The 25,582-nt window shown below is 45.6% G+C and overlaps 3 protein-coding genes and 3 long non-coding RNA genes across 9 annotated transcripts; 4 read left to right on the top strand and 2 right to left on the bottom strand.

Annotated features, from left to right (window-relative positions):
• On the bottom strand, nucleotides 1-21,160 carry LOC146302093 (uncharacterized). The gene is made up of 3 exons (XR_014755505.1): nucleotides 21,032-21,160; nucleotides 816-919; nucleotides 1-647 (listed from the first exon to the last, which is right to left on the bottom strand). It is a non-coding gene; the product is annotated as an uncharacterized LOC146302093 (long non-coding RNA).
• On the top strand, nucleotides 1,896-12,577 carry LOC146302096 (alpha-1A adrenergic receptor-like). Its single transcript, XM_084702131.1, has 2 exons — nucleotides 1,896-3,264; nucleotides 11,467-12,577. The coding sequence occupies exons 1-2, from the start codon at nucleotides 2,268-2,270 to the stop codon at nucleotides 12,048-12,050; spliced, it is 1,581 nt and encodes a 526-aa protein (XP_084558257.1). The 5' UTR covers nucleotides 1,896-2,267; the 3' UTR covers nucleotides 12,051-12,577.
• On the top strand, nucleotides 13,718-15,043 carry LOC146302095 (5-hydroxytryptamine receptor 4-like). The gene is made up of 2 exons (XM_084697406.1): nucleotides 13,718-14,469; nucleotides 14,578-15,043. Exons 1-2 carry the CDS (start codon nucleotides 13,718-13,720, stop codon nucleotides 14,927-14,929), a joined length of 1,104 nt encoding a protein of 367 aa, XP_084553532.1. The 3' UTR covers nucleotides 14,930-15,043.
• LOC146302094 (gastrotropin-like) lies at nucleotides 17,811-20,461 on the top strand. Its single transcript, XM_084698970.1, has 4 exons — nucleotides 17,811-18,849; nucleotides 19,024-19,184; nucleotides 19,618-19,707; nucleotides 19,947-20,461. Exons 1-4 carry the CDS (start codon nucleotides 18,783-18,785, stop codon nucleotides 20,004-20,006), a joined length of 378 nt encoding a protein of 125 aa, XP_084555096.1. The 5' UTR covers nucleotides 17,811-18,782; the 3' UTR covers nucleotides 20,007-20,461.
• A 52-nt stretch (nucleotides 21,161-21,212) lies between the features above and the next one.
• Nucleotides 21,213-22,562, bottom strand: LOC146302092 (uncharacterized). The gene is made up of 3 exons (XR_014755516.1): nucleotides 22,484-22,562; nucleotides 21,855-22,275; nucleotides 21,213-21,685 (listed from the first exon to the last, which is right to left on the bottom strand). It is a non-coding gene; the product is annotated as an uncharacterized LOC146302092 (long non-coding RNA).
• LOC146302091 (uncharacterized) lies at nucleotides 21,553-24,485 on the top strand. 4 transcript variants are annotated; one of them, XR_014755488.1, is made up of 6 exons: nucleotides 21,553-21,989; nucleotides 22,132-22,958; nucleotides 23,145-23,237; nucleotides 23,437-23,605; nucleotides 23,868-23,985; nucleotides 24,161-24,485. It is a non-coding gene; the product is annotated as an uncharacterized LOC146302091 (long non-coding RNA). The 4 variants fall into 4 exon arrangements; XR_014755476.1 differs by lacking the exon at nucleotides 21,553-21,989 and having other exon boundaries at nucleotides 22,198-22,311; nucleotides 22,506-22,958; XR_014755494.1 differs by lacking the exon at nucleotides 22,132-22,958 and having other exon boundaries at nucleotides 21,946-22,010.
• The last annotated feature ends 1,097 nt before the right edge of the window (nucleotides 24,486-25,582 follow it).

Below are 25,582 nucleotides of genomic sequence, written 5' to 3'. Positions count from 1 at the left end.
CCTCCACACATCGCTTCATTTAGGGGCTTTTTCTCAGTCGTACATCCGAGGGCTTGGATCTGCTGCACCGGGCTGGGGAGAGAGGCTGCGCTGGGCTGATAGTGTTGAGAACAGCTTGGTTGTAATTGTTCCCTTCAAAAGGAAGCTGTTCCGGGCCAAAACAACTATTTACTGTATGTCCTTCATGCACTTCACTGGACAGGAACAACTTTTCGTCAGTAGTGTGTTCTCTGTCTTCACCCTGGACAACCCCTGGGTAACCTAGGTAACACTTAACTACGAGCTGCTCCACTCCTGTACTGTAAAGTCTGTAAACAATTATCCTTCACTGATCTATGATTACTTTAAATATGTAACATAAATGTTAAATAAACTGATATTCTTCATCTGATCATGTTTTGCATGGCCTTGAAGTACACCTCACACTACAATACAAACTAGAAAAGTTAAAAAAGATTATAATAAGATGACAATGTGTTTTCTCTCCTTGTAAAATGTACCAGTAGCCTGTAGCCTGGTGGCTAGTTGACCATCTGATCCTGAGGACTCCACGGCTGTGGTGGCTATCTGGACCAATCACAAACCTCCTCCAGACGAAAGGTAAGAGACAGTCCTCCTAGTCTTCTAGCAGGACCTGGCACCCAGCACTTGACAAACAGAGAGAAAAAACGCAACAATGTTATTTCAGTTCTGAAGGTTTTCCATCTAATGGGAAGCCCAGAAAATAATACTATAAAACCATGCACTAAAATCCTACTTAGGATATGAGGAGATGGAACCTAGCTAGATTTATTTATAAAAACATTTCATATTACCCAGATTGTAGTGGTCCTTCATGCTGGATGGAGAGATTGAGAGGGTATCTCTGGAATGAAGAGTCTAAGCACCAAGTTGGACCATGACGGATCACATGGCAAACCTGAAACATTTATAGACAGAACAGTGATCCTACAAGATCTTATAACAGACACACTGAGACGAGATTGGTTTAGAGAACCTTGAGTCAAAAATAAATCATTCCTCTAAGGGGGAACTTGAATGTGCCTCAGGCATTTATTTGGTGCATATGCTTAGCGGTATGTGATATGTGTGTATAAGACACATTATTCTAGCCTCCAGTGAGATCGAGGCTCTCTAACCCACTGGAATACCTGCCTCAGGCATTTAGGGTTTACCAAAACACATTGAAAATAGTAGGATACTTATATGCATGTGTATCCACTCGGACTGTTCTAAATCTCTTTCACATGCAACCTACAGTAGACCTACAGGTTCAAACTGGGTTCAAATGTGCAATTCGAGACTATTAGTGCACCTGGTTCTTTTCTCTTGTCGAGAGAGAAAATAACGTTATACTTTCGATTAAAACAAAGAGCAAACATTTGGAATTACTACATATATTAAATGCCCACTTTCTTATACCTTGGCCTGTAAAGTCTCACGCATTTCAGCCATGGCTCACGCTCTCACACAGCACCTTGTGTTTCTCACGCATTTCAAACATTTCTCACGCTGAGAAGGGGGAACTAGTCCCGCTATATACTATCAATGGACGAGGAGCAGGCATGCTGAGGGAAGATCAAGGCCAATCAGAAAACATCACCAGCAGAGCCTATACCCATTTTAAACAAGATGTAAAAAGAAGATCTTAAAAAACGCACAACCTCTTAAAACGTCCCCGGATCAACGCACCAGTTCAGTCTTCAGTGGCAGGGATCAGATTGTTGCGTGCGTAACGAACCCAAACAGTATAAACACACACGCGTTTTCTCCGACTGCACAGATATTTGTAACTGCGGGCATTCTTGGGTGGTTACGTCATACACGTCATATAGCAGGTTTAGGTCACTGGTAATAGTCTCACAAACTCAAACGTCAGGCTGAACCAACGAGAAAGCTCGCCTCAGTCTGTGCGCGCAGGGGTTTGGGTACAGTGAAAGGATAAGGGGTCGTTGCTCCCTCTTCAGTATTCAACAGAGCACACTGTCCAGAGGGAGGGAGTGAGACAGTTGGAGGGCTAGCGAACTAAAGGGGCCAGAGCCGCATTAACTCGGTTCACGTTCCGTGCTATTTTTTATTAGGTGACAGAAAGGCACCCGTTTTACAAAATATGGAAACTGAAGATTTAATAACCGATGCGTATCAACACGTTGCCTGCTAATACTCAGTCCAGCAATACACATTTATTTTGGCATGGTGTTGCTCATTTTCGCCTGTTGCAGCTGCAAGTGATTTGAAGCCTGCTATGGAGTACCTGTTTAGTCAAGATGAATCTGAGCACTGACGATGCGGCAAACTTTTGGAATAACGGTTCTTCGGAACTTATCGACAAAACTCTGCTGGGGACACCATTACCACCCCCAGAATCTAACTTCTCTACCAACTCAACGGGAAACCAAACCGTGGTCGATGAGGTGGATCTCACCCGTGCCATCCCTCTCGGATTGGTCTTGGGAGCCTTCATCGTATTCGCCATCGTGGGCAACATCCTCGTCATCCTCTCGGTGGTGTGCAACCGGCACCTTAGGACACCGACGAATTACTTTATTATCAACCTAGCTATCGCTGACCTGCTCCTGGGCACCACAGTGCTGCCCGTGTCCGCCACCCTGGAGATCCTTAACTACTGGGTGTTTGGACGGATCTTCTGTGACATTTGGGCAGCTGTCGACGTGCTATGCTGCACCGCATCCATCATGAGCTTGTGCGTAATCTCCATAGACCGGTACATCGGGGTGAGCTACCCGCTGCAGTACCCAGGCATAGTGACGGAGAAGCGGGCCTTGCTTGCCATGTTCGGCGTCTGGGTCTTGTCCACTGTCATCTCCATCGGACCGTTGCTTGGGTGGAAGCAGCCGCCGTCGCCGGACGATACTGTGTGCCTCATCACCGAGGAACCGTTTTACGCGCTGTTCTCCTCGCTCGGCTCCTTCTACATCCCGTTAGTCGTTATATTGGCCATGTACTGTCGGGTGTACATCGTTGCCAAACGGACTACGAAGAACCTGGAGGCCGGCGTGATGCGCGAGAGAATGAACTCCGGCGAGCTTACCCTCAGGATCCACAAGGGCTCCCAGATGCACGAGGACAACGGCGGGAGCAGCGGAAGTGGCGCCGCAAAGGGCCGCGGGAACCAGACGCGTAGCTCTCTTACGGTGAAACTTTTAAAGTTCTCCCGAGAGAAGAAAGCGGCAAAAACGTTGGGAGTTGTGGTCGGCATGTTTACACTCTGCTGGCTTCCATTTTTCCTCGCTTTGCCCATGGGTAGGTCATTTTTACATGTTATCTTACTATATGCAATTATTGTGTCACAACAACCCCTCTGTAAAACCAGTAGTACATGTATCCGTATATTTTAGGCCAACTGAAAAATCATTCTGGGAATATGGCATACATTCTGTATTTATATGACACCTGATGGCATCAGTAAGTGTCTCTGCTGGTGGTTGGAAGGAGAGGACGTTTGTCATGATTACTGTATGAGGATGTAAGTGTTAGTGGCGCTTGGGGACCATCCATAAGCCTACTGCTGTATAAATCACCTCTCTAACTGGCAGTGGTGGAAGCTGGAGGACAGAACTCGGGTCACTAGTCATCTACTGGCTTGATTTATCACCCACAGTTCTGGGGACTAATATGGTTTCACTGGCAGCCTTCACTGGTACAGCGGCTTTGACTTGATAAACGTAATGTTTGTTTGTGTGTGTGTGTGTGCTTTTGTGTGTGTGTGAGTGTGTGTGTGTTGTGGCTATATGTTACATCTGTTTCTAATCACCCAAGTTCTGGAATGAGAACATCCTACAAGTTCAGGAACAAACCTGGAGCCAGATTGTGATGAGCTTCATTCTAAAAGGAAAAGTTCCCTTCGCCAGATTACAGTTTTTTTTACAATCGCTATATCAATTTTTCCAACAATTTTCCTTACCTCTTGACACAGTTAGCACGATATCCGTCCGTATAAGGCTACACAAGTAACCAATTTCTTGTTGCTTTGACACAAAATTCATTCAGTAAACACAAATTTAAAATGCTTGAACTTCTTTTACACACAAGCTCAACCAAGACAAAAACAATAAATTTTTACTGCCTAATTTACCAATGCTTTCACACTGTATGTCAGAACAGAGAACATCATGTTAAATGATCATGTTTCAAACGTATTGGCTAAAGTCAAAGTAAACAGCTGTTCATATTGTGAATTTAAACATAAATATATTTTATATATTTATGTATACATATATGTATTTTATACCATTGCTACTGAGAAACAGCTGATTGAAGTTATGCAAATAAATCACAGCTGATTCCCAACTAGGAAACACTCAGGTGTTGAGGTTATTGCATGACCATATGGTATATAGACAGTAAAGAGGACCTCTTTGGGCTGATCTTGTGTGGAAAAAGAACAATATTGAGCAACATGAAGAAAATAAGAATATTGCCTGCACAAGGGAGAGGAAGACAAGTACCAGGACAAGGGAGAGGAGTGGGTAATGGGCAAGGGAGATGGAGAGGAGTTAGAATGCGTGGTGGTGGGTAACTGAAATACTGTAATTGGCAACTATATTGCATATTACTGTTATCTTGCAGTAATGTGATGTTGCAAGCATTTACTGCAGCAGTTCTCCGTCTTCTTTTTCATAAACCATACATTCTATAAAGCAACTCTGAGATGGGTCATCTATTTTTGTACTGAATTTCTGCAGCAAAAGAAACTAAATGCATGCATTTACTAAACCCAACAGAGAGGCTTCAAAAGAAACTGCAGTGCAAAACAATCTATAATCAAAATACTGTGAAACCTGACAAATATAAAAGAATGCGGTTTCTGTAATTCCATCTGATGTTAGTGTTTTTATGACATTGTGCTATGATTGACTAAAAGTTCCTGTTGAAAGAGAATGTGTTAGTGTTTTGGTAGTGTATCGTGTTTGTGTATGATTGTTTTATGTGTTGTAGGTGTGTTGGTGCGTTAAGAGTTTAGGAAAATTGCTAGAAGTATTGAAAATAGCGATTGTAAAAAAAAAAACTGAAAGTCGTCACCTAGCACAAACGGCATCTTTCCCTGTTGTTGCACCTCATCGATCTCACCCCAGAGTAGACGAGCCCAGGCTCACACCCAGAACACAGCAACCACAGCTGACCCCCTGTTCCCACCGCCTGGACACAGCCTGCTGTGACGCTGTCACCACGCCGACGAGGTCCCTGACAGAGACCTGGAGAACAGAACAGGAGACACTCCCAGCTCTGGAGTTCAGCCGTGGTCTGGTTCTGATCACGTCTCTCAGAACACACATACACACACACACGTGAAACTAAATCCAGCTCAGATGGAAGTCTTGTGCAACATGTGTGCTGGCTGTGCAGTGATGACGATTGGATGTCCCTGAACATGTCTGAAGACAGACTGGCTGAGTGTTCTCACACAGGGCAGACCTCCATCGTCTGAGAGAGACGATTGGCCTTGGAGAGGTTTGAGAGAGGAGTCGTGACTCATACTGTGGCACTGTCTGTATTTCCCAGGGTCTTAACCAGTCTTGACCAGTCTTTACCAGTCTTAGCTGGCGAACATTTCCTGTGCTGATTGGATTCAAACGGATCCTACAGACTCCGAAGTAGAGGAGAGAGATTTAGAGTTAATAGTCTGTTTTAGTGTAATCTACATATTTAGTTAATACCCCACACACACACACACACACACACGTATCTCCCACTACAAACACACACATCTCCCATTACTAGCACTGGGTACAGACAGTAGCTAAGACTCAACCCAATCCTCCATCCTACTCTCACCCCCCACAGCTTTTAAAATGTGGCAGAGGAAATGAAACAATACAGAGTGTGGAGAACTGCCTGTTTAGTTGCCGAGGGTGATGCGTGTGCTTTGGTGAGGAGGAGGAGAAGGAGGAAGAGGGAGGGGTGTTAAGATAACATCAATATTTATTTATATTTATTTATAGATTTCTCCAGACCAGGGAGATGTTCCTCCCCCTTTACCCCCCACCCAGACCTGGACAGGGTTGCCCACACACCGCTCTACTCCACATCCAGTTTATTTATCTCAAAATATGGACTTAGCAATATTTCCTTGGGCTTCTTTGTATGGGCTCTCATGTGCATCTGTAGTATTTGACAGCCTTTGGAAATCTTTTTCCTAGTCTACTAATGTGCGTCCTCATTCAACCCTGCTTTTCTTGGTAATCGACTATCCTTAAAAGAGCCTGTGATTGTGTGTGTTTGTGTGTTTGAGTAAGTTGTGTGGGAATGTGAACCGGGGCCCTGGCCTACCGCCACGCCTCACCAAACACACACGTCCATCTACAGACACACATACATACACACATACATACACATGCAGACACACATACATACACATGCAGACACACACAAATACACATGCAGACACACATACATACACATGCAGACACACACAAATACACATGCAGACACACATACATACACATGCAGACACACACAAATACACATGCAGACACACGTACATACACATGCAGACACACACAAATACACATGCAGACACACATACATACACATGCAGACACACATACATACACATGCAGACACACACAAATACACATGCAGACACACATACATACACATGCAGACACACACAAATACACATGCAGACACACATACATACACATGCACACACACGTACATGCACACACACGTACATGCGCACACACACATAAATACACATGCAGACACACAGACATACGCACACACACACACACATGCATACACATGCACTCATAAACACATACATCTTCCATTTACGCAAGCACGCACCACAGATCCATGCACACACACACACACAAACTCATGATAGCATATTATTTTAGATACATAGCTTTCGTTCCTTAGCAGGACAAGGTCGCGATGTAAGGTCGTACAGCAGGAGATTCCTCAGCCCTGAGGAACACTTAATGAGATACCAGAGAGAACTGAACTCTGGGAAAGTTCTGGAGATCTGGACCAGGGTTCGACAGTGTTCTATCAGGAAGAGTAGGAGGACGGAGAAGGAAGCAGGGAGGGTGGAGAGATAGAGGAGGGGTAGGAGGAGGGGTAGGAGGAAGAAGAAAAGGAAGGTGAAGAGGATGAGTGAGGAGGAGGAAGGCAGAAGTGGGGGGAGGAAGATGAGCGATGAGATGCAGAAGAAAAAGTACAAATGGAGAGGCGAAGGAGGAAGAGGAGGAAAAGAGAATGAGAGAATGTGGAGAGGGCTGGATCCTGTTTATATAAATCTAATCACCAGATGAGCCCAGGCCCTTGCTGGAGGCCTGTGTCATGTTTGTCAGGCTAACAGACTTGTATGTAACACCACAACAGTACACAACCATACCTACCTACTCTACCTACACTACCTTGTATGTGTGTGAAGTGTGAAGGTGGGTTTGTGTGTGAGAGAGAAAAAAAGAGAGAGACCTGTTCTTCTCAGTCACACACATTACTGTAATGGCAGCTTCAGTTATACTTTCTAGAACTTCTGTCTCAGCGATGCCTTCCCTCTCCGCTGAGATATATTTACACACACAGCCACACACACACAGCCACACACACACACAGCCACACACACACTTGTGAATCCTCCAGTGTAATCTCTCAAGGAGGGGATCCTCCCTGCAGGGATAATGGTGTTTCTTTTCCTCTTTCAGTGTTGCCCCTGGTGCTGTGTGTGAGTGTGTATGTATTCATGTGTGTGTGTGTGTGTGTGTGTCAGTGATTCCATGTATGTGTGTGTATCAGGCTGTGTAACAGTGTGTGTGTTTCCTCAACACTTTAACACCCCGTGGCAGCTCTAATGTCCCGTGAAAGCTCCTCATTTATAGACTGAGCTGGCTGCGTGCCCAAACATGGCACACACTCACAACCGCTGCTACCCTGTGTTTCTAGCTTTGTGGGCAAGTGTGTGTATGCGTGTGTGTGTATATATACACATGTGTGTGCAGTGCTGGTGTAGTGAGGCCACTGGCCCTGCTTTTGTGAGGGTAATTGAAATGGTGTCTGGAAGGGAAGAGTAATGGGAGTGCTAAGTGTTGGAGCGAGGGCTGGAGGGCTGGAGGGCTGGAGGGATGGAGGGCTGGAGGGATGGAGGGCTGGAGGGATGGAGGGCTGGAGGGTACAACTGGGGTGTGACCCGGGGGTAGGGGGCACCCACCCACAGGGTTAGCTGGGGTGTGACAGTGTGAAAGGACTGGAAAAACTTCATCCCATGTTTCTCCATGAAGGTATTACGCCACACTCTTCCATCTTAGAACATCCCGGTGCTTTAATCACATCTGGATGTGAGTGTACGCTTGGAAGAGGGTGTAAATTACGATTGATTCGGTTGTTTAAAATGGGAATAGAATAACAGGATGTGTGGCTTCCTTGAGATGTCCCTGCATTGTGTGCGAGCGCACGCGTGCAAGCGTGTGTGTTGTGCAACCGAATGATGTGCTGTGTGTTTTTCTTCTGGGTGCAAAACACATTTTTCACAGAAGTAGGGATCAGAGAAGAAACAATAGTCAACCTCCCTCTCCTCCCTCTCTCTGCACCCCCACCATGGCTCTCCTCCCTCTCTCTGCACCCCCACCATGGCTCTCCTCCCTCTCTCTGCACCCCCACCATGGCTCTCCTCCCTCTCTTCCCCCTGTTCTTTTGTCCTCCTGCCATCCTGCTATCCTCCCACTTCCTTGGCAAACAACACAGTTGGGGCTGTTGACACTCAACATAAACATGGTGATAGCGACACAAATGTACAAAGCTGCCCAAAATGCACTTAAACAAAGGAAGCTGTCTGTGAAGTTACAGAAAAGTGTATGCGTCTCGGTTCAGGGAAGTGTGTGTGTGTGTGTGTGTGTGTTTGTCTACAGAGCAGTTTGTTTTTGTTGAGGCGCTGTTGAAGGTAAATCACTGGTTCAGACTGGCTGACAGCGTCTATACATACATAGGTCCAGGAACAGCAAGACACCCCAACACCAACCCTTAACAGCAGCCTGTAGTAAACACCCCTGTACCAGCAAGGTCCAAACATGACCTTCTGGTAGTGCCGCCATGCGAGGACTTCAGGGGGCAGAGTTTGGGTCACGAAGAGGGATGGTTTCCTGGATCCCTGAGCTGCTCTGAGCCCTCTGTCTGCATGCTGCCTGTGTTGTGGTGGGACTCTATGAAAGCACACAGACTTCCAGGAGAACCAGTAGTTTATCAGATAAAAAGATCTTAAGATTAAAAAGATCAAATATTTATCAGCGACACACCGTCTACCAACCAACCCTAACCCTATAACTGTGTAGGAGTGAACACGCACACAGACAGCCCCACATACACGTTCACGCATGCACAAACACAAGCTTTTATATTTATATATTTTGGCTATATGAAAACAAGCACGCACACCCAGCCCAGTGGTCCATGACCCTGTCCCTGGAGGGCTCTGAGGTTAGAGGCGGAACCAGGGGGCCAACAGCTGTGTTTGCCCTTGCCCAGCCTTGGCTGGCCCTGGCTGGGTAAGCTGCCAGTCACATACAGGCCCTCTGGAGGACGTTCAGCTTCCCAGCTCACACTGGTACTCTCCCAGCACACTGGTACCCTGGCGGGGTGCCGTCCAGGTCCTGACCTGGGTCAGAGAGAGAGGGAGGGAGGGTAGGAAGGCAGGGATAGAGGGGGAGGGAGAGGGGAAAACAGAAACCTAGACCCCTAGAGAAAGGGAGAGACAGCAAAATAAAGACTTAGGGGTTGTGTGTGTGCGCGTACGCGCGCGCCAGCCTCACTGTCGCAGACAGAGAACGTTCCTGGTGTATGTGTTTTGGCGTTGCATGAAGATGGATGTGTCCGGTTCCTAGTCCTGGTATTTTCACATGCCACTTTCACCCCTGAACACTACCACCCCACAGTCAATAGGGTTACGCAACCCAGGAGTGAAGCCTCTGCTTAGAATGCAGAACAGCATTGAAGTGTAGGCCCCTCTCTGTCCGTCTCTCTCTTCACTCCTCTCTCCCTATACCAGCTTTATGTACAAGTGGCTGAATCAACCTGTCATGGACAGTGTCTATAAGGAGTGGGGTCGGACTGGCCGTCGGCAGATTTCCTGAACGGCCGGTCAAACGGCATAACTCAAAAAATACATAATAATAATAATAAATGGCCGTGGGCCGGTCTGCGTTTCAAAGTCCCGGGCCGTTTCTCAGGGCCCAGTCCAGACCTGATGAGGAGGGTGAGTTATCTGTCTGTTCTGAGCCAGGCAGTAGCAGTAGCTCCACTTGACTGACTTGTAACACATGACTGGGAGAATTACAGAGCGTTCACCACCCGACAGGAATGGAATTGGGACCCTCACACTCTCTCTCTTCTCTCTCTTTTTTCTTCTTCTCTCTATTTCTCTCTATATCTGTCTTATTTTTTTCTGTCCTTTCTTTCTCTCTCTCCCCCCCACACACAGTCAACACACACCAAATACAAGTATGTAACCCGTCCCAGACACACACACACACCAACCCGCCCAGACTCCACCAACATTCTCTGTCTCCCACACACACACTTCCTGTGTTAATCCTTCGTTCATTCCTGAGATGCAGCTCTTCAGATTGGCTCTCCTCTCATCAACAATGCCTCGAGTCAGCCCGCAGGAGGGGGGGGGGGACGAGAAATGGAGGGAGAGAGAGAGAGGCAGATGGAAAAAAAGAGACTTAAAATGACATAATCTGTGACATAATCTAGATGCCCATCCCTCTGTCGCTTTCCATCTCTCTCTATCCTCTCTCTCTCTCCATAGTGCTCTCCATGTACCCAGCCTCCATGTCACTCAGCGGAGGTCTGCTAGGTTACAGATAAGGGGTGTCTCCGGGGGAAGATCCTCTTAAAGGGATGTTTGATCCTAGGACTTCAGAAGCATTACCTTTAATGAGATTCTTTAACTTAAAGCCCTTAGCAGATCTGACTTCCCCCTTAAGACACTTGCTGTGAGTGGGTTGATGGGTTTCAGGAATGCCAGGTCATCTGTTAATGTAGTTACGAGAACTGACACAAACAGTACAGCCACAAGCCCAACTGGGCTGCTGTCTTGTAACTGAGAAAAGGGGGATAGCTCGTCTTTCCTAGATTTGTTTATCTGGTATTTGTACTGAGTTTGTTTTGTTGGAAATGTCCTCCAATTTGTTGTTTTACATATCTCAAACCAACCTGAACATCTCAAAGCTGTCAGTGTGTTTTACGAGGCTCACAGGAGGAATAGAATTACGTTGTGCTGCTACCTGCTGGACACAATGAGAACTTGCAGATTTGAATAAGAACACTAAGGACTGCGTGATGTAAATATGCACTGAAATTACACTCAAAACACTGTCCTCGTGTTGAACATTATAACAACAAAAACAACAAAAGATTGAATGATGTATAAAATAACTCAAACATACTTACAAGTAAATCCCCAACGCTAACATGTTCATGGTCTTCTCGTGTCTCCAGGGTCCTTCAATGCGAGCTTACGACCACCAGAGACCCTGTTCAAGGTGATCTTCTGGCTGGGCTACTTCAACAGCTGCCTGAACCCCATCATCTACCCCTGCTACAGCCGCGAGTTCAAGCTGGCCTTCATTCGCATCCTGCGCTGCCAGTGTCACCGCAGGAAACGCCCAGGCTGGAGGGCCTACCAGTACCGCTCGTCCCACCTGCAGTCCTCCGGACACTCTCGCAAGTGCTCCACCGAGCACACCTCCGGGTGTCTGAACGGGAGCCAGCGCACCCTGCCCTCCTCCCCCGCCGCCTCCCCCAGCCCCAGCCCCGGCCCAGGGTACCTGGCCCAGGGGCTGGCCACCTGCCCCGAGGGGGAGGCGCTGTTCATCTGGGGGAGGAGCACATCCTCCCCTCCCCCTGCCGCCTCCCCCTCTCCCCCCCTCCTGCCGGGGGCTCCCACTGACTGCCAGCAGGGGACGTTGAGGGGGGAGGCAGGGGGGAGGAGGGCCAGGGACGGGGGATTCGCGTTCACCTTCGGACAGGCCGGGGGCAGGGAGGCGGGGGAGAGCGGGAGGGGCATTCCGGAGAGTGTGTGACTCCGAGCTTTGCCGAGTTTGGAGACGTTTGAGTCCTTCAGGGGATCGTCCTCATGGGGTTCCAAATGGACAAAAGATCTGAATCTCAAACAGAGATTTATGTTCCAGTTAAGTCGTTCCTGACAGGGATTTGAATGGAAATGGAGAGACATGAGGAGACTCGTGCTGGTCCCACAGCAGAGGAGAGGCAGAGACAACCCTGCCACAACATCAAACAGACTTCATTTCCCAGAGTTCTTCAGGATGGAGTTAAGCCAGCGAATCAACAGGGATTAACCACACATACTGTGAGCGGATTGGGTTTGAGTAAGAGACAGATGCATGTATATACCTAGACAGTACTGGTTCTGACAAGATTCCTGAGTACCACAGTTTAGGAGGAAGAGGAGGAGGTTAAATGAGTCAACTAAGGAAAGTGGTCGTGTAACACGTTTTGTGAAATGGGAGATGATATTGTGTTGTGTCACTGTCACTCTGTATGTTTATGCATAATATGTTTGGGTAAATAAAGTATAACCTGATTCCTATGGTGACTCCTTGGATTTAGTGGCTACAGTGGCGTGTTGCGATCTGAAAGAGTCTAAATAACTCACAAATTACAAGAACAAACACTTTACACAACACAACTATGACAACAAATGCATTACGTGCCTCAAGTGTGGCAACACTTGCGTAAGTCGGTTGCCAGGTGATGGGCTCACAATAGTGTCACTCTGAATCATCAAGCTCAACCTGTTAACAAGGCCATTAGACAAGGGAGGGCAGTGATAAGACATCTGTGTTCCATTACTCCTGATCACCTGTTGTCAAGGCAAACAGCAGGCCCTCCTCGAGTGATCCAGATAAAGTGGACGTGAGGAGAATGCTGAGAAATAACACCCCAGAGAAGCCTGGGGGGGGGAGAGAGGGAGGGAGGGAGGGAGGGAGGGAGGGAGGGAGGGAGGGAGGGAGGGAGGGAGGGAGGGAGGGAGGGAGGGAGGGAGGGAGGGAGGGAGGGAGGGAGGGAGGGAGGGAGGGAGGGAGGGGTGGTGGACAGGCTTTACGACCCAGTGAGGCAGACTGGGTCGATGTGAGCTGAGCCTGCAGTGCTGCGCATCTGCTTCCCACCAGCCAGCCACAGGTTAATGGTTGACCAGGGAAGGTGTGTCCATGGACACCCAGATGTGATGTGTGTGTGTGTGTTACAAGGTGTGGGCGGGCTCCTATGAGGAGACAGATGGCTTATCGTGTCGCCACACCACAGAGGCCGTGCTTGTCTCCTCTTTGTCTCCCAGACTTCTGCATGTTCTGTCGTTGTGGAGAGAGACTCGTCTGCAGAGAGACTAGTAGGCAAGGAGAAGAGGGAGATACACTTCTGAGCACGCAGCCTCCTCTATAAATCTACAAGGACCACTGTGCAGTCAAGAAGAGAGTGAAGGAGTCAGCACAGTAGACCGTGAAGGACTTGGCGACATATGTACTTTTGGGAGAGGACTGAGCCAACTTACTGAAGAGAAGCAAAGTTACCCCAGTTGTCAAGGTGGAACCCTTCATGTGAAAAGGATTCTGCTACACTTAACATTGCGATAAAAACCTCCGTAACCCATCTGAACTTCTCCTCGGTCGGGGATGTATTGACACCTTCAGCCTGTCTTTATGGAAGTGAATGACCGGTGTTTCCTGTCACTATGTTGTGTCTCCCCGCCTACAACAACTCATCGGACAACCACAGCCTTCCTCTTAACAGCTGCTCCACGTCCCTGTTTCACAGCACCTCAGCCAGGGTCTGCGTCACCTTCCTCCTCCTCCCCATCCCCGTCTTCGCTGTCCTCGGCAACCTCCTCATCGCTGTTTCCGTGGCGTGCTTCCGGAAGCTCAGGACTCCCACCAACGCCTTCGTGGTCTCCCTGGCCATGGCGGACTTCCTGGTCGCCGTGCTGGTGATGCCGTTCAGCCTGGTGCGCTCCGTGGACCACTGGCATTTCGGCAGGACGTTCTGCACCACCCACTTCCTGTTGGACGTGACGCTGTGCACGTCGTCCATCTTCAACCTGAGCTGCGTGGCGTTGGATCGTTACTTGGCGGTCTGCGACCCGCTGCACTACCCCGCCCGCATGGGGCGCCGACGGGTGATCCTGCTGCTGCTCCTCTGCTGGATTCTTCCTCTCCTCATCTCCTCACTCTGCGTCTTCCTGGGCATGTACTCCGGCCCTGCAGGCCCAGGCTGGTACTGCGGTCGCCAGGAACACAAGCGCCGGCAGTCCTGCCTGGCCGCCTTTTACACCCCGTACGCCGTCGCCTCCTCTACCCTTTCCTTCTTCATCCCCGTGGGATTCATGATCTTCGCATACGGGAGGATCTTCCTGGCTGCCAAGCGCCAGGCGAGTTGGATCCACGCCATGGAGTACAAGGCTGGGCAGCTCCATGACTCAAGACCCAGGCTTCACCAAGGGCCTCCAAGTGGGGACCAAGAAGAACCCTCCGTGCCGGGTCATCAATCTGGGCACTCTCAGGACTCAATCCCCAGGCTTCATCTGGGCCTTTCCAGGCATGGCCATCATAACTCCATGAGGAAGGAAAGGAAAGCAGCCCGGATGCTGGGTCTGATCATGGGGGTCTTCCTGCTCTGTTGGCTCCCGTTCTTCACGGTCAACATGGTCCACCCTCTATGGGGCTACAGCGTCAGCCCCGTCCTCCTGGAGGCCTTGCTGTGGCTGGGCTACGCCAACTCCTCCCTCAATCCCTTCCTCTACGCCTCCTTCAACAGACACTTCCGATGCGCCTTCACCTCCATCTTGGGGAGTGCCATGCCAGGAAGGAAGTTGGGGCTGTGTCTGGAATCCTTGCGCAACGGCAAGGAAGCTCAGATAACCGTTGCCCCGGCGACCATCTCAAACTGATTTAACAAACTTTGTTTACTTTGTATTCATTTGAATAAATACCATTTTAATACAACTTTTACTTGAATTGATTCAAGGTAAGAAATTAAAAAAAGCACATGAATTATGCAAGAATGCTGAGTCATTGAGTCAGGGGGAGGAGGAAGGGGAGGAGGTGAGGAGAGGGGGAGGAGAGGGATGGTGAGGCGAGCGGGGGAGAGAAAGAGGTAGTGGAGAGGATGGATGGTGGGGAGAGGAGAGAAGGAGGGGAGGGTTAGGAGAAAGGGGAGCTGACAACTCCTGGGAACTGTTTTCAGATCCATCACCTGAGCATCGTGAGACATGGTGTTTGAGCTGATTCTGCTGGCCATGATCCCTGCAAAGAAAATATCTCTACAGCTATTTTTAGATACGGCCCATTCCAAGGGAAGAATTTTGAAGCAATACATTTATTTAATGTGCTGTAATTCAACAAGAAACATGTCATTCTTATCCCTAGGGCGTTTAAGGCTATGATGAAAACATCTAAGAGGATTTTGATTTCCCTGCGTCAAGTCCATTTATCTGAACCTCATAAACAGGGTTGCCAGGTCTGTGTGACAAAACTAGCCCAATGGTCAATCAAAACCAGCCCAAAACCAGCCCAATGGCCAATAAAACCAACCCAAAAACCAGCCCAATATCAGAACTCAAAATATGCACCTGCCAAACCATACACACTGCTTTTAAAGTCCAACAGCATTGCTATCATTGCCAAATCTATTGTAATATCTACAAAGTAACACCAAATGTTTAGTATGCCAGCATTAAAACCAGTTTTCAGGAGATTTGCTCAAGAGACTGAGAGCATTAGGCATGTGTGCACACGCACAGTGCGTGTACGTAGGCATGCCCCATGTCCATGTGTGTACACTGTAAAATATTTCACTGTAGCTTTACAGTAAATTACTGGCTACTAGTTGCATTACTTTCACAGTAATTTATTATAAATATTTCACAGTAATGTATTCCACGTTTCACAATAATGAACTGTAAACATTTCACAGTAAAATTCAATGCAACTACAGCGGTATATTGTAACTTCAGTTGTCAAGCCATTGGATTACTGTGATATAGCAGTATGTAGCTGTGGAATTACATCATCTTGCTGTATATAAATTACAGTGATTGTCTGTATTTCTGTGTTTTTTACTGTAAAAGTAATGCAACTAGTAGCCAGTAATTTACTGTAAATTTACAATTTAAATAACACTGCAAAATACTGCAAATTTGACTTGTTAACTGTGATTTTAACACACAAACGTGCTTTGGAGTTGCTAAATTAAAAGTCAAAGCAAGAACCAAGACAACATAGACAAAACTAATTTAAACTTTTTAATAATGATAACAAGTATTAAATTCACTATTAAATTCAACAATTCAACTTTCGGACTTCCCATGTACTGTTTTATATTGTTTACCATCAACCTGGAATTGGCTTCCATTGTAGGGGGTGTAGCATGGGCCATCATAATTCTGACCATGATTTGTCATTAGGCTCATTAACGATCACTGCAAAAGATCTGCAGTTCCTGTGCAGAGACAGGAGAAGCTAGCAGAACAACCATCTCTCCAGCTCTCCATCGCAGCCATAGCCCACCTGAGAGGTCACGACAGTTAGCCAGACTCGTTAGATCAGAGAGGTATATTAACATCGCATCGTTTGAGTATCGTAAGAGTCGAGACTTCAGGACCCCGGGTTCTGGACTGGATGGAGTGCTACAGAGATGGCGTTCTGCTAGGTTCTCCTGTCTGCACCGGAACTGCAGCTCTTTTGCAGTGATTGTCTCCTGTGTATGCACAGGGACACTGAAGCTATGCAAGAGTGTCTCTTTTTACAGATTTACAGTGCAACACTAGCTAGTTCACTCCAATGTTAATACTTAGCTATAAAAATAGCATTCGCACTGACCCACAGCAGAGTTAGCTAATAGTTCATCCTAAATTTGGAGCTGGCAAAAACCTACAAATTTGTATGTATAATTTGAACAGTACTTGCTACAAATCTTTAGCTGAGGCAACATACTCTGCTCCTATTTCACTGACGCCAGCAACCCTACTGTAGCTGAAGCATCGACCATGTGAGACTTCGCTAGCCATCAAACTAGACGAAAATGTTTGCAATCATGACGGATTTAACGCTACTGGATTTGATTATTCAAATCAATGAAGTACGGTATTAACTGCACAGGTAAAACATAAGTACACACAGAGATTGCTAGCAACTAAATTGGATGCCTGCAGATAGTTGACCGTTACAGAGCAAAAGCCACGATCCTGGCAGGCAGCGCCGAGGTGAAATGGTGGAAAAGAGAAACGGTTGGGAAAGCGCAAAAACTGACGTCATTTCCACCTCAAAATTAGTTCAAGTTTTACAGTAATGTAGTGGGTTATCTCAAAGGATGATTTGAAAATAGTATTTTACTGTGAAATAACCCAACAAAATGCTGTGAAATCCCAGTATCGTTTCATTCACAGTAACTTACTGTGTCTACATTGAATTCACAGTAAATTCTACATTACAACATGATATTGGGATTATTGCAGTTAAAGCCTGTAAAGTTATAATACAATGATTTATTGTGAAATATTGCAGTTAAATATTGTTAAATCCTGGTAACATTTTACAGTGTATGTGCTGATCTGGAGTCAGTTTGGTAGGATTTGGGCATAAATAAATTATTTCATTTAAAATATAGATTTTTATTTAAAGATATTAATGTAATTTGCATGCAAAATAGGTCCACCCAAACCAGCGAACAAAAAATGTAACATGAGGCAACACTTCAAAAGAAGCCCAATTCCGCGAGAAAACCGTGGACCCAGCAACACTACTCATAAATAACTGTCTAATCTCCAGTGGTGAGCCTCAGAACTGGGATTAAGCCAGGTTCGGAAATGTGTATCAGTTGCCAAGAGTTTAAAGTTTACTGTGTAACATCCTACACAATATGGTATCTGGTGTTTGTAATCATTTGCAACAACTTTGAGCTGAAACCGTTTTTTGGAAGGAGGGGGGTGTATTATATTTTAATACATGATCTGCAATGAATTATCAATCAATTTTATGTCTGGTTTTGTTAATCAAACAGAAGATCGACCTGCCCCAACATGTAACTTCCTGTGTGGTGTTCAAATCCCATGGCATTGACCCGCATAGTCACACATTTATTAAAACAACTAGCCTGGCTGCCAGCCCAACTTATCAACCACGTCACGAAAGAGCGCTTGGGTTAAGTTCGTTTTCAACAAACAACATATTACGTTGCTCTGATTGGTTTGTAGGTCTATCCAATCGAGCAAAGAAGCAATTTGTTTTATGAGTTCGGTTGAAACAGGCTCCATAGTCACAGCCCAACGGAGAGTTATCAGACTCATATTCTGACTAGAATTATGATTATGACAATGTCAGGCTATAAAACAACAGTATCTGAGGGTGAACTGAAGGAATGAAGCAACACTTTTGACGCCATTCTCTGAGCGGCCACCCTAAACACTCAACAATGCAGCTTCTGTCAGGAAAGTAACGCTGAATGCTGAGGCAGAACCAGACTTGTAGCTGCATACTTGTAGCCCTCCGTCACAGGACGTCAGAAGACACTTCCTTCTGGGGCCTCGGAGTGTGTGTGCATGCGTGTGTTACAGTGCCTCAGATGTGTGTGTGTGTGGTAGCGTGAGTCGGTAGCAGAGTCAGAACCCCTGTGAACAGAGGAGTGTGCTCGTGCGATTGTGTGTGTGTGTGCGATTGTGTGTGGTGTGTGTGTGACATCACCACACCTCTTCTCTTTTCTCTCTCACTCTCCTCTCTCAGTACCAGTCTTCCTTCAACCACAACATGGCCTTCTCTGGGACCTACGAGCTGGAAAGCCAGCAGAACTACGAGGAGTTCCTGGCAGCCATTGGTAGGCTTACATTTTACCTTCAAGCCCAGCTAGATGAACAATATTTTCGACTGAAAATAAACTGTATAGCAGAGAACTTATTAGCTAAATGCCTGCCTTCTTTCTTTAAACGTTCTAATCTAAACCCAACCATGTCTAGCCTAGCCTAGCTTAATTTTGATTGCTTACTTGCAGGGTTGCTAAATGCTAAAACGGACCACAAGGTTGTGAGTGAGGTGAGTCAGGAGGGTCAGAAGTTCACCTGGACCCAGAAGATCCCTAACTGGACCTGGACCAATATTTTCACCATCGGACAAGAGACCGAACTGGAAACTATGCTAGGAACCAAGTTTAGGGTAAGACAGCATTTTTTTTAAATGTATATATATATTTCCAGTAGTTTCCAGTTTGTATGTGTATATATATATATATATATATATATATATATATATATATATATATATATATATATATATATATATATATATATATATATATATATATATATATATATATATATATATATATATATATATATATATATATATATATATATATATATATTTTATGTCATAGAGAAATTGTCTACAAATGTTTTCCTTGTTGTAATTGTTTTAGAAAGATCAGAGATTATAATCCATATGTGATCATAAAAGTCAGACCGGCTGTATGCAACCTACAGCTCTTATGCAATGTGCAGCTGAATCCTCACTTCTTCAAAGGCAGAACACCAATCTAAACTGCAGGATGCTGACAAATACAACTAACTGCTCTGTTTGTCCCTCCTAGGCCATCCCCACCATGGATGGAGGCAAACTTACCATCCTGTTTCCAGACTATGTGTTCACAGCTGAGATGGATGGAGAAAAGCTGGTCATGGTGAGAAATTTGTGAATCTGGCGTAATTTTAGACAATCGTTAGTTATGTAATTTCTCCTCTGACCTGAGACAAGATTAAGATCAAATAAGATATACGCTGTTAAACCTAACTATCTCTATTATACCGTACCATACCATAGCGCCTCTTTAACTCGCGGTCACACACTGACAACATTTGAACAGGAATCTCTCAAACTATGCATATCTTTATGCTATTCTCTCACTCTCCCCGAATACAGCATTGTGTAACCAAAGGAGAGAAGAGCGTGACGTTCTCCAGGATCAACAGGAGGATATAAATGTCCCTCCCTTCCGACGGTACATTCTAAGGGCAAACCTGCCCGAGCGGATCCCTGAACTCCAGAATTCAAGCGAAACTCTTCTTACATACACTCGACTTGAATTTGTTTAAGCAAAATTGATCAAATAATATATATTTACTGTAATTATTGCATGATTCCCAGGTCTAGAACTTACAGCGAAGTTAGACACGTGACTTTTAATAACCAGAACAGGTTAACTCGAAGCTATTTCTCTCCTAACCCTACACTCGAGATTGTAGCTACGGCTTCTCGCTCTTTTTCATTGACCAATAACAGGTCGCCCCACTATTAACTGCTAGCTACTGGAAATTGTTGACCGGCCTTAAATATGCGTAAGTAATTAGCTACACTGTTCATGAAAACTATTCTAACACAGACTGATTGTATAATGAACCAACTTTGTATCATGAATAAATATCCTATTCATTTGTTGCGGATCCCCCCCCCCCCCCCTCTCTCTTAAATATTGTGCTTTACTAGAAAAGGTCCACATGCAAATAGGGTGAACTGACATAGACACACATTGAGACAGCCAACTCTACCGTGTTTTCTTTACATTCCCACAGTGCTAGAATCAGCCCTATGACGTGAGTTCTAAATATTTAGCAACGAGCTTCCACCAGACTGAGTTATTTTTACAAAACGGAAGCTAGCTAGCTTTAGCAAAGAACGTATATATTCAATATAGGTATGTAAGTGGAAATAATATATAACCATTTGCCTCCATAGCCTCAAAACAATTACTATGAACGTAATGTAACTATGAACAGCATAGCAACAGAATACCCTGCATTCACAGTTCAACTGCAAGCTGGTAATCGCTTTTAGCTTTATTAACCAAAAGGTAGGCTACAGCATCTGCATCAGTGCAGAACACACCATGTTTTACTGAGGCAAAATCATATAATCAGTGGTGGATTAGTATTCAGATCCTTAAAAGTACTAATACCACACACACTAGTACCAATACCACAACTCTCTCAAATTCGCTGAAATATTACCGATGGCCGACGCTAGCTGGCAGTCCTGCTGTGGATCTTGTCTTCGACTGGATGAAGATTCAGCAGCCTTGGAGTATCCATTCAATTTCGGGATTTGTTTCAGGATATCTTGGTCACGTTGTTCTTTTAACCTTTGAATTTAGCGTTTTTGTGTTCCACTTGAATACTTTCTTTCGGTCATTCTGCCACTATGCCATCTCGCAATAGCAGTGGGTAATATATGATCGACATGATTTGACAAGCAGCAGCTGATTGGACAGAGGTGACTAAAGTCACAACGACCCAATCACTTGCTTATTAAAAAATAAAACGTTTCTTATGGGCCAATTAGGGTCTTTATTTTGTTCCCGCTGAAGTACATTTAAAATATTAAAAAACAATCCGGCCAATCCAGGGCCCCTTGCACACGTGGGGCCTCTAGGCTGCAGCCTAGGCAAGCCTGTGCATTAATCCGCGCCAAAACTTAATTTCTCGTGCGTTTAGACAGCTTTGTTACTGCGGAACACAGAGGGACATGTTCACACTGTCGCTAGTGGCAGGATGGAGATTTAACATGTCACCCCAATGCAGAATGGCAGAATGGCTGCCCTTGTGACTCAGATCCTCTTAGTAGTAACAGATATAACTTCATTTCTTGGTGAAGGCTGTATTGGTCTGGGAGGGGAGCAGAAGGTTGAGACGGTCAGAGTGAAAAATTGAAATTTCAGTCATTTGCCATTTAGTGTTACATCTCTCCTGTTTGAGTATCTCCCTTCTCAATCTTTAAGTCTCTCACTACTCTTGCTCTTTACTTTTTTTGAATGTCTCTCTGTCTCTCTCTCACCTTGATCAGCTCGTCACCATTCACTTGAGTGGTGTAAAGATTGATATTGGATTTTCAGCTTCCCTTCTTCATGGATTATTTACAGGAAGTTGAGGAGTAAATACCAAAAGACGGGCAAATACAGGAAGTGGAACGGTAAATACAGGAAGTGGAAGGGTAAATACAGTGGTCTAATAAACACAAACACAGTAGTAGAAAACATAACTTCCTGTCCACAAAGTAATTATTGGTTACAAATGAATAAAATTAATTACCATGAACTTGACACCGTTGACAGACGTCAGCTCACAGTGCTCCCTGACAGTGAAGCTGTTTGTTCAGCTGCGGCTCCTGAACTGTTTGGTCAAGGTGAAGTCATCATTCTGGTTGATCTCAGTCACCATGTCCTCAATACCCTTCTCGACAAGGTCCTTAGTGAGCCCTACAAAAGGGATCACAGGACAGCTACTAGGACCAGGTGAAACATAGGACTTCAGCACAGGACTGTGTTTTTGTGTGTGATTAATTTTTCTCTTTGTTTCAGTGACAAAAAAAAAGTTAATCTGAGAAACAAGAAATTTTAGAACAAAACTATACATCAGTAAATATCTTACCATGCAGTTGCATATATGAAAGTTCTCCTTTCTCACCATCTGGTATTTCCCGGTGAAGGACATGGCTGATTAGAGGAGCTTTGTTGAAGGAGAAGATGAGGATCTCAATGTGTCTCTGCCGACTGGTGCAGAACTGTGGTTCTCTCCATGTTTTATACCTCCTGACTTCTCTGGTAGAAGCACCCGGCCCCAACCAGCTCCTGCCCTCCCCTCCCCAAAACCAAAAATCCAGGCCAGGAGCAATAACAACTGGTAGCCTATTTATATGTCCTGCCATGCTGGTTTCAAATAGACCCAGGTGAATATTCAAAATTAAAACGGGAATTTTCCTCACAATCTAAATAGACAGACTGTCTCAGATGAGCAGCAGTTGAAACACCCAGGTACCATTCCTGGTGGGAAACAGGAACATAACCGATCACATTTGAACTGTTTTTGCATTTTGAAACGTACGTTTCCTCCCCCCAGTTAGAGTCCTGTAGTTGGGTATGGAGAGAGTGGGGCGGGCCAGGTAAGGGAGAGGAGACATACCGACACATAGGTCAAGATGCTACCCTCAATTTACACAGGGATTTGAATCCCAAAAAGAAGCAAATGTCTCTACCACACCACCCAAGGCTGCCCCCCCCCCCTTTTTAGTATTCAAGAGAGAGCATCCGCACTCCTCCGCATCCTGAACTGCATCTTCACCTTTCAGCTTGAACCTCACCAGCTCCTACTCTACAATGTTCAAGGGGAACGTATGAAGTGGAGTCGGTGGAGAAGAGGGATGAGTTCCACGAGGTCATGGGTGGGTAATGAGCTGCTGTCACCTGCATAGGTCTTTATCAGATACTGATACAAAGGACCTTTAGTGTTGTAATGTTGAACATTTCTGGTTTTCCACGCAGATAATGGGAATAATTTAAAACAGGAAAGAGAGTATAACATTTCCTGTCAGTTTGAGTGTTTCCTCCAGGTCTCCTAATGAACATGCTGTTTTCTTGCAGGCTCAGGTAAACCCGAGACCATGGAAAAGGGGATGGAGCCGTCTCAAACCAGAATGGAAATCACTCCTCATGAGGTGGGCTGCAGCCCCAAGATCCAAGAAACTGGACTAACAAGTTCAGAATTGGCAAGGAGTGCGAGCTCACCACCAAAAGAGGGTCGATTTTCAAGGTAAGAAAGATTAAGCCGTGTCTGTATACTGTCCTCGTGGTGATTTCCTTCCGACCGAGAAACACACTGCATTGATAGCGCTCTCGTAATCGAATTTTCGGTATGTGTGCCGACTGAATAAAGTTAAACGTAACGTTATTAGTGCCACTACCTTCAGACCGCTGCGAATATTGTACCGTATGTACTTAAATTTACGATGAGCACTTTCAACACTTGAAGCATTGAGGAAAGAGTAAGTAATCTGTATCTTATTGTTTCTTAGTAAAGGCTGTTCCCGCCTACATGATGGGGGCACTTATGGTCCAGTTTCCACAAGAGGAAGGCTGAAAGTTTCCAGCCTTCCCTTTACAGCACAGATAGTTGAAGGAAAGCTAATTGAGGTGAGCATGACTTATCCGTGTTCAGTGTAAATATTCAATAACTGCTTTCCTTTTAACGGTAAAAAAAAAAAAAACTATTGACGTTTGATAACATGTCTCGTAATGATCGAACACCATGTTGGCATGTTCTTGTGTTTTATACTCCATCCTTACTGACCATCTCTCCCAACTCTAGAAATACTACACTTCACCTGGGGAGAAAGGAGCGACCATGAAGAAAGTCAGCATTCAAATCTAAAGCCGTTGGTCTACATTCTCACCACTCGGGGGCGGGTGTCTGCGATGTCTCAATCTTTGATATGTGATTGAAACAGCGACATCTAGCGCCTGTTCTGGTTGTAGGCTCGACGCTGGGAGAATTAACTGTCCCTTAGCCAAATATTTTTGTGCTTCTTAATGGAAAACTGGAAATCTAATCATACCTGTTGTCAGCAATCACAGCATACGTTTTCTTTACTGCTTTACTAGAGTAAAATGCTCTGAATAAAAAATAAACAATTGCGTTGTCCATTTTTCTTTGTAAAGTTTGTACTTTCTCTAGAGAACTAGGCAGCCAATACTCAGGGATCATGCTGACCGGAGGACCAAGCCCAATAAGTTCCTCAGCACGTGCATACAAACAACACCAACACAAGGGTGACAAGACCATGAATACCCTACCTCTTCCTCTCCACCCAGCAGTTAGCTAAACCCCCTCCCTGCCCTGCAAACACAAGCTGGGGAGAGAATGATCCATTATCAAGACACTGACCCACCGCCCTTCTCCTATCTCCATCCATCCCCTCACACAGATGGTCAGTGTGACTGATAATATAATCCTCTTCACTCACTGACCAAGAAAACTCATCCACCAATCACTTCTAAGTTCTCACAGTGGTGTTGATTCCAGTGCCTCTGACCTCTGTAACAGCTAGATATGCCATAACTACTGCCTACAGTACAAAGAGTAGCACATTATTTTATATATGTTAATCTAAACAGTCCTGAAGCTGTATATGTTGAGTTCAAGTAACACTGCAGACAAAATGCTGGGAGGGAATCAGTTGAACTAAAACATGCCACAGCTCATCATTTGTTTAAAATGTAAATCGCAGCCAGTGGTTTTGTCTTCAATTCACACAAGGCTGGTTCTCAGAGCACATGGAAATGCAGGGATGGTCATGGCCAGGGCCCTGTTCAACACCACAGTGACCCCCTTCACTATGAGCCACATTAAAGAGAGGCTGGATCGCCCAGAGTACAGTGGAACACCAGGGTCCACTCAGAGACCCACTCAGAGACATGCAGTGTGTGTTGGGAGAGGGTGGGAGGGGACAAATTACAAGCATAATGTCATGTCAAATAAGAGCTGACATGGTGACAGTGTTTGTGTGAGAGAGAACAAGTTGAAAAGAATGTTTGTATTAATACTGAGTGAGAGAGGGATGAATAGGCCTCTATGTGACAGGCCGCCGTGCTATATTTCATGAGGAAAGAAGGAAGAAGATGGAGGAGGAGCATTGTAGTGTGAGATCCGTAACCTACGGCAACAGTCAGCCAAGCTGGACCCGTTCAAATACTCCTACAAAACAACCATCTGAGAAATCACTGAGGTAAC

The sequence above is a fragment of the Hypomesus nipponensis genome, chromosome 1 (genome assembly GCF_054491055.1).
Source record: "Hypomesus nipponensis isolate SF chromosome 1, ASM5449105v1, whole genome shotgun sequence".
Lineage (NCBI taxonomy): Eukaryota > Metazoa > Chordata > Actinopteri > Osmeriformes > Osmeridae > Hypomesus > Hypomesus nipponensis.
Note: the sequence above shows the minus strand (reverse complement) of the source record. Positions and strands in the feature narration are given on the sequence as shown.